The 14,807-nt window shown below is 44.3% G+C and overlaps 7 protein-coding genes across 9 annotated transcripts in view; 4 read left to right on the top strand and 3 right to left on the bottom strand.

The window, feature by feature from the left end:
* Positions 1-345: 345 nt before the first annotated feature.
* On the top strand, positions 346-2,190 carry LOC6545781 (flightin). 2 transcript variants are annotated; one of them, XM_026977086.1, is made up of 4 exons: positions 346-519; positions 1,074-1,346; positions 1,424-1,579; positions 1,663-2,190. In XM_026977086.1, the coding sequence occupies exons 2-4, from the start codon at positions 1,078-1,080 to the stop codon at positions 1,793-1,795; spliced, it is 558 nt and encodes a 185-aa protein (XP_026832887.1). In that variant the 5' UTR covers positions 346-519; positions 1,074-1,077; the 3' UTR covers positions 1,796-2,190. The 2 variants fall into 2 exon arrangements, with proteins under 2 accessions (XP_026832887.1, XP_001973417.2); XM_001973381.3 differs by lacking the exon at positions 346-519 and having other exon boundaries at positions 967-1,346; positions 1,663-2,094.
* Positions 2,191-2,761: 571 nt separating this feature from the next.
* On the top strand, positions 2,762-3,747 carry LOC6545780 (N-acylneuraminate cytidylyltransferase A). The gene is made up of 4 exons (XM_001973380.3): positions 2,762-2,877; positions 2,929-3,119; positions 3,183-3,387; positions 3,451-3,747. Exons 1-4 carry the CDS (start codon positions 2,804-2,806, stop codon positions 3,725-3,727), a joined length of 747 nt encoding a protein of 248 aa, XP_001973416.2. The 5' UTR covers positions 2,762-2,803; the 3' UTR covers positions 3,728-3,747.
* Positions 3,748-3,836: 89 nt separating this feature from the next.
* On the bottom strand, positions 3,837-5,739 carry LOC6545779. Its single transcript, XM_026976923.1, has 2 exons — positions 5,114-5,739; positions 3,837-5,020 (listed from the first exon to the last, which is right to left on the bottom strand). The coding sequence occupies exons 1-2, from the start codon at positions 5,667-5,669 to the stop codon at positions 3,843-3,845; spliced, it is 1,734 nt and encodes a 577-aa protein (XP_026832724.1). The 5' UTR covers positions 5,670-5,739; the 3' UTR covers positions 3,837-3,842.
* Positions 5,740-5,970: 231 nt separating this feature from the next.
* Positions 5,971-7,563, top strand: LOC6545714 (extensin). The gene is made up of 2 exons (XM_001973378.3): positions 5,971-6,304; positions 6,511-7,563. Exons 1-2 carry the CDS (start codon positions 6,066-6,068, stop codon positions 7,487-7,489), a joined length of 1,218 nt encoding a protein of 405 aa, XP_001973414.1. The 5' UTR covers positions 5,971-6,065; the 3' UTR covers positions 7,490-7,563.
* A 209-nt stretch (positions 7,564-7,772) lies between these two features.
* On the bottom strand, positions 7,773-10,480 carry LOC6545713 (trichohyalin). The gene is given in 4 exon segments (XM_001973377.3): positions 7,773-8,042; positions 8,044-9,945; positions 10,004-10,213; positions 10,281-10,480. Coding segments are annotated over 4 exon segments (2,367 nt in total). The 5' UTR covers positions 10,364-10,480; the 3' UTR covers positions 7,773-7,870.
* A 1,630-nt stretch (positions 10,481-12,110) lies between these two features.
* Positions 12,111-13,121, top strand: LOC6545712 (uncharacterized protein C16orf52 homolog A). Its single transcript, XM_001973376.3, has 2 exons — positions 12,111-12,311; positions 12,376-13,121. The coding sequence occupies exons 1-2, from the start codon at positions 12,206-12,208 to the stop codon at positions 12,774-12,776; spliced, it is 507 nt and encodes a 168-aa protein (XP_001973412.1). The 5' UTR covers positions 12,111-12,205; the 3' UTR covers positions 12,777-13,121.
* A 1,405-nt stretch (positions 13,122-14,526) lies between these two features.
* The window catches only part of LOC6545709 (adenylate cyclase type 2), a 38,359-nt gene continuing 38,078 nt past the window's right edge, over positions 14,527-14,807 (bottom strand). For both annotated transcript variants that reach the window (XM_015158609.2, XM_001973373.3), the window contains one exon: positions 14,527-14,807. This exon is cut by the window's right edge and continues 412 nt beyond it. The gene's annotated coding sequence lies outside the window, so the exon portion shown is untranslated.

Here is a 14,807-nt window from a genome sequence, read left to right as displayed (position 1 = left end):
TGCTTTTATGACGAATAAATATATGAACGAAACTATTAGCTTAATTTCTTGTTAAATGTCTTGTTAAAATAACAAAATTACAAAGTACTGGTTTTTGATTAAGTAAAATCTTAAACTTTATAATGGTTTTGTGGATTTTTTATGTATGTATTTATCAAATAAGATTATTATGCTTGGGACCATTTGGAAATTTCTGGAATATAAAGACGACTCTTATAACTATACTAAAGTAATACCCAATTGAAGTAGATCAAGTCCAACTTTAATAGAATTTGAATCTGCTTACTAAAATCTCCATTGATCCGGAACTTCTGGTTGAAATGTGAAACTATTTAGTACATAGGTGTTAATAGCGTTTCGGCCAATTAAATTTAGTATGTGAGTACACATGCCAACCTTTGTATATAGATTCTGCTTCTCGATATATTTAGATTAAGTTTTCTAAGTGCATTTGTTTCGAGCAGCAGTTCGATCATTTAGTCTTTTTTCTTTTATATCAGTATAAACACTATAGTAAAGGTATGGTCGCTTGATTTTCTAGTGGACCCAATATCCTAGTTCTAGGTGGGAGAAAATCAACGTGAATCCCTTGCCCGCTTATGATAAGTCTATGATAGAGAGTCCTTTGGAAATATATCAGTGATTTAAGTGGTTGACCCCTCTTAAAAGATAAATCTATAAATCTACAATTCAAACGACGAATGATGTAACGTGTTATATATAGACTATAATGCATTGAACCATTTAAATCGTCCTGAATTCGAAACGTCTAAGAACGCCAGCTATTTGGGCGCCCTGAATTCCAAACATTTCTAATCACCTACGGAAAACGGCTTTATCTAAGAACAATTTAGGTTGTGTTGCAATGTTATGCAACGTTCAATGAACAAAAGAAGAAATAATTACAACATTCTTACAAATAAGAACATTTTGGAAATAATTAAAAAAATTCCATTGCGATAAAGATGGGTTGTATCTGACTAAATGTCCCTAGATATCGAATATTGAAAGTGCTTTCCTTGAGGGACCGTGTATATGAATGATATATTGATATTGAACGATTTCCGTTTCAGTAATATGGCAGACGAAGAAGATCCATGGGGTTTCGACGACGGCGGCGAGGAGGAGAAGGCGGAGAAGGCGGCATCCACTCAGTCGGGCACTCCGGCTCCGCCCTCAAAAGCACCGAGTGTGGCATCCGATCACAAGGCTGATAGCGTCGTGGCTGGCACTCCGGCCAACGAGGAGGTTGCTCCGGAAGAGGTAGAAGAAATAAAAGCACCGCCGCCTCCGCCAGAAGATGATGGATATAGGAAACCGGTGCAGCTCTACCGCCACTGGGTCAGGTTGGTACTACAATCCTGCTGGATTGTGCTGTCCAACTGTCACTGTACTGCATCTTATGCAATCCGCACTTTTTCAGGCCGAAATTTCTGCAATACAAATATATGTACAACTACAGAACCAACTATTACGATGATGTAATTGACTATATCGACAAAAAACAAACTGGAGTGGCTCGGGAAATACCAAGACCCCAGACGTGGGCGGAGCGTGTCCTGCGCACACGAAATATCAGGTGGAGTAGCTACCAAATGGGTTTTTTGTAACTAGTTTTTAACTTTTACTTACTATTTACTTTTTACTTACTCGTATCTTCAGTGTCGGTGACATTGACTCCTATGCACCAGCAAAGAGGGACAAACAACTAATTCAGACACTGGCGGCCTCGATAAGAACTTATAATTACCACACCAAGGCATACATTAACCAAAGGTATGCCAGTGTCCTTTAGTAAGCGCGCCTAAATGTACCCATAGAACCGTCGCTGAGATGAGCACTCGTAGTTATATAAAGGGGAACCAGTTTCAAAAGATCCATACTCGTACGTATAGTCAGTCAGTAAGCGTTTGCATATCTGCGCATCTCAAAACTCTGTATCTGCCTTATAAAGTGGGCTCGATTACGCTCGTTGACAGCTTTCAAGAAAACGAATATTGTATATTTTCTTACATGCGTAATTTCTGTTAATATATTGTTATATATGCCTATTTATATATATTAACACAACTTACCTCTCAACACATGGTATTTTTAAGGTTATTTACTTCATTTTTAGCAAAGTGAATAAATTAAAAAACTTATTTATATTGTAAAGCTTAAAATAAAAACTGTGCAATAAATAAACCTTATAGACAACGTTGTTTTATTAGTTCTTTAAAACATGCGACTTTGGTATTGTTAAAGTCTACCTAAAATCAGCAATTAAACTTTACTTCATATACTCGTACCATTTCATCAGCAATTCCTAGGCTGTCACATCTTCGAAGAAAATTATTGGCTATTCCTTGAAACCGTCCGAGTCAAAAACTGTTAAATATTCGATCTCAGCAGATAAAAGTATAAAGTATAAACTGACCTCCATGAACGAAAAGCAGAGCAGTCCAAAGTCCCCGTAACGTGTGTATTTGCATAAATCACAAATACAAGCCCTAATAACACATAATAGGGTAAATTGGGCTATTGTGTGTGCTTGAATTAGAGAAAGTACATTTTAGAGTGGACTAGTCGCAAACTAAGTGCTAATGCTCTGAATTAAACATGTAAAACAAGGCACAAAAGAACTGAAAATAGAAAAAGGTGAGATGAGGCCATGAAACACATTATAAATATTCCTGTTTTTTATAATATTTTACATTTCATATAGTTAATACGCACTGGCTCACCCTTACAAAAAGATCCCATATGGGAGCCACGATTTTTCTTTTTATTTTTATTTCGACCTGAACAGAAGCACAGCGCAATGATAAAACTGAGAGCGGCGACTTTTCTTATTTGCCTAGTTTTTCTTTTTGATACTGGCTGCACGGACGACTGGTGAGTGAAATGTAGATTCGTTAGGACCTTGGTTAAATGCTTTTCTTTCAGCCTGAGTAATGATATTCACGCATTAATTTTGGCAAGGGGCGGGAGCAAAGGCATCAAGTTGAAAAACCTGGCTGAAGCTGGTGGCTCATCTCTTTTGGCCCGCACAATTATGACCATCAAAAATTCGACTTGCTTTCAACATATCTGGGTTTCCACAGACGACAAGAGAATCGCCATCGAAGCGCAAAAGTGTGGGTATTAACTACATTGATACATTGTTGAGAAGCTAGCCTCCAGCTTTTTAAACACTTCAGATGGAGCCACAGTACATCGTCGTCCTGAGAAATTCGCCAGAGACGATACCCCCTCACTCCACGCCATTTCAGAGTTTCTGGATGTTCATAGGAGTATTCAAGACTTCGCCCTGTTTCAATGCACCTCCGTGTTCCTGAAAACCAAGTACATTCAAGAGGCAGTTCGGAAATTCGAGTCACATGACTGCGTTTTTGCCGCCAAGAGGTACACAGTTCCTTGTGCAAAATGTGGGTTTTTAGCATTCAGATACGAACATACATATTTCAGATCACATTACTTGCGTTGGAAAGTAGTCGATGGGGAATTGATGCCAGCGGAATTTAACTTAAGTGCCAGGCCAAGACGCCAGGATTGGCAGGGCGATATTGTGGAAACAGGAATGTTTTACTTCTCGAGGAGGAAGCTGGTGGACAGTGGGTTACTGCAAAATAGTAGGTGCTCCATTGTGGAAATCGCTGCCAAAGACAGCTTGGAAATTGACTCGAGCTACGATCTGACTCTAGCCAAGTACATTTTAAGTAGTGAAACGAAGTCGGAACTATAAATATAGATATATGAGATATTGCAGACTCAAAATACTGTGCTATTTTTAATTATATTCAAAATTTACGTGTCAATGCTTTGATTATGTTGCCTAGTTTGTGCCTATGGTCCAATGTCTATTTAGGCTTCACACTTTTTGCTGGCCAGGCTATCACGGAGGTGTAGCGACTGATGCGCCTGGTCAAGAGGCGTGGCATGAGGGCGTTGCTGGTGGGTCTCAGGATCAAGCAAGTCCTGCCAAACCGAGCCACATACAGGGAGGTTGGGCCGGGACTGGTACTCACAGATGCTGCACCGCCAACGGATCTGGGCATTGGCGTCCTCTTGCTGGTGGCTTCAATGTGTTGGGCATCCAGGGGCTTCTCCTGAGCCTGGGACTTCTTGTAGAATGTATGCTTTATTCCGTCCTGATTGGGAGATCTTTCGCTGGGCCTCTGGGCCTTTTCCTTGGATGGGTAGTTGCGTCGCTGGCTTGGTTTCAAGGGGCAGCAGGCGCTTTGGGCTTGTTGCTGCTGCTGCTGCTGCTGCGACTGGAACACCTGTTGGTTGTTGAAGAATCCCAGGCAGTGGCAACAGGGATGCGCGTGCATCCTGCATTGGGAGCACTGGTTGCACAGGGACTGGCAGGAGCAACAGGGATAGAATCCTCCCGAAATCGGAATACTTGGCTGCTGTTGCTGCAGCGCACAAGTGGTTCCGAGAACCGGGTGCACCGTGTGCTGACTGATCTGACCACCGAATCCCATAGCAGGATGCGATTCCCTACTCGACAAGGGACAGCAGGATGTGGCACCATTGCAGCAGCCCTTTGCGAAGCTCTCTGGCCTCAGCATGCAGCAGTTGCTTCCGTGGGCTGGACTTTGGTACTGATTGCCCATCTGCATTGGACAGACTTGGGTTGTCCTTGACGGACAGCAACTGCTGCACGTGCAGCAGGAGCAGCCGGACATGTTGCTCGGCGTGGCACACAGGAACTGCTGGCCAGGATACACCGATGTTGCACCCGTCTGGCTCATGGGCAGAAAACTGATGGTCACATATGGGGAGTTGCTGGTCTGTTGAACCTGCAGGTTCGACTGTTGGTGCAGTGCCAAATGTTGCTGCATGTGCTGATGCGGCTGCTGCTGCTGCTGCTGCAACACGTGCTGCTGCAGTTTCTGATGCTGCAGCAAGGACAAGTGGTGTTGTGGCTGCGGATGCGGATGCGTTTGCTCGCGACTCAAACTTGATAGTTTTTGGCGGACCTGGGCTGCAGCTTGCAGGGATGAAATCCGAGCGGGTGGTACAGTACAGCCTAGGAACACAAAGAAATAAGAACATAAAAACACAGCCACGTATATGGTCAGGAATTTCAAGGAATTCCATAACAGGAGTAGTGATATATTACCTTTCTGGGTGCCGTTGTTGCTGGTGGGATATTGCGGAAAAGCTTTATCAGTCTGAGATCCTGTGCTCGAAATGGAGTAGGACACCGAGGTCTGCTGAGCCTGGCACTTTACAGAGTGCTCTTCTTTCGACTGTTCCATGTCCTGTTTAATCCTGCTCCTAGCCGAGGCATCCTCGAGCACCACGAAGGAAGGCCTATTTGCCAGATCTTTGTTGCAGATCTTCACGAAAGGCGGCAAAGTTCCGGTTTTCTGGATCTCCTCTATGGACTTTGCATTCTGGCTCTTCTCCAGGCTTTTAGTTGAATCATCATCGATGTCATTTGAATCCCCTTTTAGCACAGCTATGCACTGTTCCTTGGCCGCCGTGGACGCATTCGTCAGTGGCGAGTTACTACTGTCTTTTGCGCTTTGGGGCTTCTTGCCTTCATGATTAAGTGAGCTGATCTCGATGAGTCCATCACTTCCCACGGTTATCATAAAACAGCACTTGCCTACCGTTTCGTCATTTGGTTTGGCCGCTTGGCCCGATGATTCATTCTCGCCCTGGGCCTCCATTTCTCTGAATTTTGATGTATTTTCCGGTTGGGGTGGGGTTTATGTGTCCTAAAGCATTTCTGAAGGTATTTCGGGCGATAGATCCAACTTGTCAAGTTTGAAATAACTTTAAGCCGAGCTGATCGCTGATACTGGGATGCCTTTAATGCTTATGGAGTAACCAAAATGTTCTTGGTGCACAAGACTTTACAACCGTGATAATAATAACCAAGGCTTATGAAAATATGAAGATTGTTTTTTTTTATATGAATCAAGTAATGCACAGGAAAAGCAAGTTTGGAGTCAATCAGTAGCTCTCAGCTTTAGTTGTCAAACACTTCTACACCTTTTGTGCCTTAACATGCACAAAATTGTAATTTCCGGGAGTTGGCCTCTTCGGGTGGTGAGGAGTTGAAGATGTTCTGCACGGAGAGCTGTGAGCACGGATGCAATGCAACCTCGTCGGGAAAGCTGATCGCCAATGGAAACGGAAGCGGAAACGGAAACGGAAATGGCTTGCAACCGCAGGGAAACTCCCAGCATCAGTTCACCATGTCCTACGCTCCACTGTCGACCAACAACGCGTCCTCCAAGTCGGAAGTGGAGCCACCGCGCCTGGGCATGTGCCTGGTCACCGAGTGTCCAGAGGGTCTGAGGTGGGCTATCATACAAGTATATCTCAAAAATATAGCTACATGATTGGACTAAATAATATCTTTACTACCTGTGAGACTGTAGATCACTTAAAAATGTGTGTTAAGCACTTAAACAATATTCGCTGTAGGATAACTCAATTTTTAGTTACAAAACTTAACTCTTTAAAATCATTTATCATTGAAATGCACCCTTTTACCCTCTCTAGCATTGACTGCAATGTGCCACTGCCCAATTCCTTCCATTTGGATGAATACAAGAATCATATGATCTGCTCGAGCTGCACGCAGTTCAATGGAGGCGGCGCCTTGGATGGGTTCGGCCAGCCAGGAACAGCTAGTCCTAGTGCCCATCCATATCCCACCTCAATTCCAAATCCCGTCCAGCCCTCTGCTTGCAGCTTTCATGGCCAGTGCTGTCCAAACGGAGGACCCTGCGCTGTGTACGATTCGCAGCCAAAACCATGGAGATCCCATCGACAGGATGGGCCACTAGCAGTGATGCCGCAGATCTTTGGCCTGGCACCACCCAGTTTTAATGGTGGCTCCAGTCAGCCCGTTTATTTGTGCAGCCTGATGCCAGTTCCGCCATCCTGGAACCTGGTTCCGCTGGCCCAACCGCAGCACTTGCCGCAGCAGCAGCTGCTGACGAATCCCGCCCAGGACTCGCAGCTGCCGATGCAGCAACTGGTGCAGTATGACCTGTCCTTCAACCGCCTGCTGGCCGAATTGCGAAAGGAACGGGAGAGGTCCTGTTGTGAGCTGCAGATGCCTCAGCCTCTGGCCTTCCAGCTATATGCGCCCACGGTTCGGTTTCTAGATCAGCCAGATGCCGGTTCTGCGAAGAGAGAGCCTCCTTGTCCGCCGGCAGCTCCTTGCGCCCCCTCACCACCACAACCACCATCTGCGTCCCCAGCCCCACCACCAGCCACATCTGCCTCCGCCGCCGGGCTGCCCAGAGCGCGTTCGGCCAGTCCGAAGCGCAGTCGGTCCTGCCTCCGGAACAAGGATCTGTGGGACAGTGGTGCGTCCATACCAGCTCCTTCCCCCTGCTCCGCGGCCCCCCAGCACGTGACCGGCAACGTGTGCATGAAGTGCGGAAACTGCTGGCACTGTCCGCGCTGCAACTGCTCCAACTGCTTCTGGCATCCCGGCTTGGTGAGAAATCCTCCAAGAGATGGTCGGTAACGAAGGCATTGAATTAGGGCGGGGGCCAAAAGCCACACCCCGTAAAAGAAGAAAGTGTAATAAAATTCCAAGACTTTAACAGTAGCTGGCCATTATTTCTTAATTCAAATTTATGAATATTTGGAGGTTTCATATTTAAACCCACAATAGTGCAAAATATGCTATTAGCTGCCAAGAATTGTAATTTAATTTAATTAAATTTAGGGGGTTTTTCATTTATTAGCTTATAATAATTTTACATCTGCTCAAACAAGTTTCATGATAAATAAAAAACTTACGCATACGAAGAAAGTGATTTTGTTATAGGATGAATATAGAATAGTAGTTCTCACTTATATCACAAGTAACATACTTTACACAATTAATTGCAGTTAAAAGTAATTATCGATCGTTCATAAAGTTAGCCACGTAGTTGTTCATGACAGAGGATATTCCGAAGTGGTCGTTTCTGGGCTCCAGGGGCTGGGACTGCGGGTTCCTGTGGCCGGGCAGGATCTGTGAAGCTGGTGGCAAGGAACTTCTCACTTGGCGACGATACGGATCCGACCCCGACAACTTCAGTGCAGGTCCTGCTGCTGGGTTGGCAATATGGAGGCGGCGGAAGGAGCACTCTTCTCTGCAGCTCAATTGCTGTGGTGCGCGACTCTGCCGCATGGTAGTTCTGCTCCTCATGGTAGGCTTGGATGCGCTGCTGATACACCACTGACTCCTGATAGGCAGTTGAGTATATGTACGATGGATCGCACAGGAAGGAGTGTTGCCGCATCATATAGGCCTCCGGGTTTATATGGGATTCTTGATGCACAAAGTGCTGCTGCTGCTGCGGTTGCGGTTGCTGTTGCTGTTGCATCAGCAAATGTTGCCGCTGCAAGTGTTGCTGCTGCTGCTGATGGTGCTGCCAGGTCCAGGCCAAAGCCTTCTCCTCCAGCTGGCGCTGCTGGTCAGCCATTCTCAGCTCCAGAGTTCTCAGATCGGACTTCAGTTGGCGCTGCAGTTGCTCCCTGTCCAGCTTGAGCTTCTCCTCCAGTGCCTTGAATTTCTCCATTTTGAGCGAATACAAGCGCTTCTCCTCCGCATGCTTTCGCTCGCAGGTCAGGCGCTCGTCCAGGATCTTCTTCAAGGACTTGCTCAGATGATGCACTTGCTCCTTCTCGCGGCTCTTGATCCGCTGATACAGGGTCCTCAACTGCTGCAGCTTATCTTCCGCTGCTTGCTGCTGCTGCTGGAAAATCGCTTCATGTTGCTGCTGACTTGCTGGCAGTTTGAATTGATGTTGCAGGTATTGTTGATTTTGGACGTGAAGCTGCTGATTGTGGAATACCTGATTTGGACTCGAGTAGCTCTCAGCGTTTTGGGGATGCCATTGGAGAGACGCCTCATGGGTCCCAGAAGACTCCAACATCGGCTGTGGTCTCAGATTCTGATTCACTCGATCAACGGCGTTATTGTTGCAAGAGATGGATTGGTATGCTGCCTCGTTGCAGACATTCGGTTGCACAATGTGATGAATTAGCTGCTGACGTAGTGCCGTTTGTCCACAATCCTCAGCGGATCCCGATCTCTCGGGAGCCAGGGGTTGCACAGGCACTTCAGCAACTTCGCTTGGAGCGTCGTGGGTTAACTGGTTCCGCGTGGAAGAGTAAAAGCAGCCGACTGCTTGTGGTTGTTGAGGTAACTGAAGTGACCGAGGCTCCTCTTCCGATGGTGGCTTAAACTGTTCAGGTTTTACCAAGCCTTGGGCATGCTTCGCTTGCTCCTCCACCTCTTCGTCCGCTTCCGCGTCCTCGTCCACTTCCTCCTCCACTTCCGTCTTGCACTCGGCGAGATGTAAACGATTCTCCGCACCGCAGCCCACTTCGATTTCCGGCTCCCTTTGCCATGGCTCCCCAATCTCCACCTTCAAATCCTCATACTGCCGATCTGGATTGTGCCAGGAAAAATAGGGATAGTGCTGGCGTTTCGTGCTGCTAGTTCGTATAACACTTTCACGCTGGCTCTGGAGGATTTTCCGGTTTAGCTTTTCCGAATCCGCGTCAGACTCAACTTCCTTCTTCACAAAGTCGTACAGCATGATATTCATTTCCTCATCATCGCATAGTTGGTCCCTTTCCTTATTTTCGGCTTCCAAGTCGGGCATGTTTAGGGGCACCTCCCTTGAGCTTTGAAAGACTTCTGGCGGCTCATCAAGGAATTCGTTGTGCTTGATGCCGCTAGTTTCGGGATCATTGCCGCATTCTCTGGATCTCGGGTGACATGCCTCCTTCATTTTCTTAGCCACGTACCGAGGACGACCCGAACCCACCGGAAACTTCAGCATTCGCAGATGGTATTCCCGATTTTTGGCGCAGCTATTTAGTGTCCTGGTGCGCTGTTGAAGTTCACTGCGCGCGAGTTCCTTGGGTATGAAGAGTAGTTTGTTGGAAAACACACTCTCCCTCCGCTTTTTTGTTTCAGCTCTGGGTTTGGGAAAGTGCCATTAAATCGAGTTGTGCAGACAAATTTGGTGGGGCTTACATGGACAGCGAGTGTCTTTCCTCGAGGACAAGAGGTCTGCTTGTGTCTTCCTTTGCAGGACTTCTGAAGTCTGCTTGATTGACCTTCAGATGTTCTGCGTTATCTGGACCATCGACTTCTTGGTTGGCACCTTCTGGATTTCCTTCGCTTTCAGGGCTCAGCTCAGAGTCCTCTTCATCTGCATGGGTACTAAGCAAAGTTTCTAGATTTCTGTGTAGAAAAAACCCATTAGTGGTATTACTGCGCCAGAACGATGCTTCATAGTTATTAACCTTACCCGGCGATAGCTGCCTGGTGCTTACTCATAGGTTGTGGCTCGGACACAGACAGAAACTCGGATTCTGATTTGGACACGACCATGTCGTGCTAAGAACTGCCAGCGGGCCACCTTCCCTTTCCTTTAATATAATTGAAAATTGTATACAAAAGCGTAGTTATTGTTTGCCTGTGGTGTAGGATGGCTGGTTTAGGCTTTCCGATTGCGCGGAGTTGGCTCTAATTGACTTTCGACCAAACTTGTTCACTGTAAATAGAACAATGGGAGTAAAATTAGTAAGCATGGCAGGGGCTACGAATTACTGTCCTCAAAAATCGTGTGGGTTAAACAAAAATTGTACATAGTACCCCTAAAATATACCTATCGCAGTAATAATAAATAAGTGTATTACATTAAAATATGTCGAAATGGCGATAAACAATTGTACGTTGTGCAGAAAATAGTTCTTACATTTTACTTAAATTTGAATATTTTTAACAAAATATATATTTTTAAGTTGTGGCAATAGGAAAGCTAATAAGATACCAAAACGACAAAATTTCTCTGCGTGCTCACTTACTCTTTCACTTTGATATGTTTGAAAATGAATCAAATGTCCCGATATCACAGCCCAGCATAATTTAGATCCATTTGTAAACAGGAATCGAACTAATCAACAAACAAATCTCCATTAGTGGCCGGCCCTTCTCCGCAGGATTTCGTGGAGGTATCGAGTTTCGCGGTTAGGGCTCCTCGATGTCGCGCCGAAATCCAATCCAATCCAGTGCGGGGAAAGCCGAACCGCGCAAATGTTGCGTTGCACATCGGAAAAGTGAATGAATGCAAATGAAATTTGCTAATAATAATACGACAATTACATGGCCCGCAGGCGATAAAAAAGCCAGACCCACAAGCTCCCGAGCGGCAATTATGGGGCATACACCGCCGGTTCACCCAATAGATTTCACTGGGCAGATATAGCCACTGGCCACCTATGCCAACAATCCACTTATCCACCTGAACTGAACCCACCCCGTTTTTCGCGCTGACCAGCCGCATAACCTGGGTCAACCTGGACGAACCAAGTACACTAAGGACACGTCAGCGGCGGCCAGGTGAATGTGACGTGGCCACATTGAAATCCCTCACTTATAATTGGAATGTTAACTTTATTTTTTTCACAAAGCAGCCAGTCTCTAATCCAAGTGCATGGCAGATGGATAAATTAGTGGCTCATGAAGCTCCATGCACTTTTGTGAGTACTTACGATCTACTTGGGCTACATTCTTCGCAATCAATCACGGTTCGCTGTGAAGGTCCTTTTTTACCTATTGGAAAGATAGATAGATTTTTTCTGTCGAAATTGGGTTTCAACACTTTTTAATTCCGCATTTTAAATAGGCAACGCTCTTAAAAGTTTAGTAGTATAATAGCAGTAGTATAAATTTGTTATTTAATTCTCCAAACTGGATCGCTTACCAAAATATAAGCTTGCTCCTCTAATTAGCAGTTAATAGGAAATATGGGTCATTGAATATGGTTTTAGTTATCAAAAACGTTATAAGGCTTGCTATATCGCTTAGGTAAATTTCATATTTCAATCCAGTGTGCAACATTACACTGAATTTACTATTTCAAATGAGGATTTGAAAATATTATTAATAATTTGGTTATTTGCTTGCAAGTATATTTAACATTCGTATGGGATTTCGATTCAGGTTTCATGAAATTCTACATCAACAGTGATCAGAAAAAGTTGTAAAGTTCTAGTTTAAATTTACGCGCCAGCAGTGAACTGGTGGTACTTCTAGTTCCAGTAACTAGTTCTTTCGATAAATATATACATGCTATCGCCGTATGGTATTTTTTAGTGTTTTAAGGGCAGCAGAAAAGCAAGACGAATCCAAACATAAATAAGCGAATAAAAACATAAACTGCGGATCAGGATGGACAAACTAACGACAATTAGTGCAACGCTTTTCATGGCAGCCGATGTGTTCGCGATTGTGAGTCTGGCACTGCCGGATTGGATCATCACAGAGTCGGGAACGGGTAGGCATAGCAAACACGGAAGCGCCAGGTGCTAGATAAAATGTAAATCGTTGGATATTTGCAGGTGACATCCGATTGGGACTGATGTGGACCTGCATGACGCTATATAACCGACCCCAGGTGTGCTACACGCCCGAACTGCAACCGGAATGGCTGATTGCACTGATCTGCATCTTTGTGGGCTGCATCTGCGTGACCACCACCGTGATCCTGCTGGCATCGTCCTCCTGCAACCGGAATGTGATTCCCTACGCCCGCTGGGTGGGATTCACGGCCATGGTGCTGTTCTGCATGGCGGCCGTCGTCTTCCCGCTGGGATTCCACGTAGAGGAGATCGGCGGACAGGCCTACCAGCTGCCAAACACATTTAAGATTGGCATTTCCTATATCATGTTCGTCCTGGCCCTGTGGATCACCGTCGTTTCCGAGCTCTTTGCCGGCAAGGTCTGCCTGCCGCACTTCTAGAGACGTGACCACGGCATCGCTAGATTCCTGATTTCATTTGCAGTTTGTTCTGTGATTTGTTATACCTTTTGTTTTTCCTTGATCGTCTTAGCTCTCCGTTAGTTGAACTCTGTATCTTAGTTATAACTTTTAATTTATAATAAGCTGGAAACTCGAATCTGAACTACTTGAATAAGCACTAATCCTAGTGAACCGATAGTGTATCCAATACTTTGTTTACTTTTAAACCTGATTTTATCCGAACAGGGATAATCCTTAGATCATATTTAAGAAACAAGAGTAGCTTTAAGACCATTTAGTTAGAACAATTTTGTTATTCGAATACACACTTGGTATTTAAACTGATAAAACATGTATTTTTGTGTACTCAACAGCTTAAGGCACAGCCGGTATGCCACTACAATCCTCAAGTCCGAATCTTAAATTCCACTGTTCCCTCAGAATCTTTCACAATAAACGGGCTTTTCAGAAATTGTTTAAATGTGTGCTGATTCGATTCCTTTATTAATGTGGATCTGCTCATGGAAACGCATACACAACAATTTCGCGACCTATGTCAATTGTTTCCATATTTTACTAGCTTTAGGGATTATTTTAAAAATATTTAAAGTCCATGCGTAAATGAACCTACGTGTATTCACGCTTACTTGGAAAAACTATTAGCCTTTGCGTTGGGACAACAAATTGAAAGTTGAACACATTCAATATTGAAACATAAAAAAATATATATCTTCGCGAGGAACTGGGATACTTTGCAGCTCCGCCACTTGGAAGGTCGCGACAGCAACTGAAACTAAAGGCACACTGGAGGAGCGATCTCGGCGGAGTCTCGAGCTCTGCGCATGCGTCGTGTGTATACTTGTAGCCACGGCTACTCGAGATCCCGAGAACGCTGAGCCAGCTCCTTTCGATCCAGTTCTAGCAAGGGCTGCGACGGACGAGGCGCTGTGGCTGGGAAACACTGCTGACCCAGCATTCAAGACGGTCTACGCTTTGCTTACAAGATTTTGTTTGTAAGCTGAGCCCCCGAAGCACTTTAGGAATTCCTCCGCAGCAGACGACCATATAAACAAGCTCCTCCCCACTCAATTACAACATAGGAGCCGCTCAAGATCGAATTTTCTGCCATTCAACACCATTATGTCATAAAAAGTGTTGCCTTTGAAAACTACTGCCATGACGTGCATAAAAATTAAAAAGATAATATAAAAATTTTTAAAGACATGGAAGCTTCCTTAGTTATTTTCCATATTAAGTAACCGCTGTTGCTGTACGACTGCAAAAAGATATATTTTCGTAAGGAAAACACTAATTTTTGAATACATAATAATATTTTATTGATTTCCATTATTTATCATTTAATCAAAATCAATTAAATTGTCTGATAATATCAAATATTGTTCAATGAATCTATATTAAGAACTACTGCAGCGTGTTTAGTGTGTATACAAACAGCTTTTTCAATTATTGTATTCCAGCGTAGATACTTCAAAATCAGTTTCCAAATCTTGAGAGTGCGTTGAAATCCATCGGGACACAATTCGCGCATCAAAGCAGGTCAGTTTTCATCGGAGGTATTGTATTGTGAGATTTGTTGGGATGTGTAAGGTACACAAGACGCGGCTGTTGAGCTCATAGATGTGTCTTATAAATAAGTTCGCTTTGGTGGCTTTTCCTTATATAGTTATATACATAAATATATCAAAATATGCTGTAGTGAATAGTTTAATAGTAGTAAAAAACATCTGAGTAAAAAAATATATAGAGTTTTAATTGATTCTTTCTACGGAATTTAACTAGTGTCGTTCGATCAAATAGAATAGTTTAAACATACTGATTTGTTTAGTGTTAAGTGTTCGAAGTGGAGAGAGAAACATATCTTCAGAGCCTCAGATAAGAATCAAACAGAAACGGTTACTACAGATACTAGATATGTTTTTGGGTTGGGGTGGGCGAGTTTGCATTTCATTGTCTACATATCATATAGCATATCATCATTAATTCGAATCGTGTATAAATATTCGCTGTTTA

Source organism: Drosophila erecta, unplaced genomic scaffold (assembly GCF_003286155.1).
Source record: "Drosophila erecta strain 14021-0224.00,06,07 unplaced genomic scaffold, DereRS2 tig00000021-arrow-pilon, whole genome shotgun sequence".
NCBI classification, from domain to species: domain Eukaryota; kingdom Metazoa; phylum Arthropoda; class Insecta; order Diptera; family Drosophilidae; genus Drosophila; species Drosophila erecta.
Note: the sequence above shows the minus strand (reverse complement) of the source record. Positions and strands in the feature narration are given on the sequence as shown.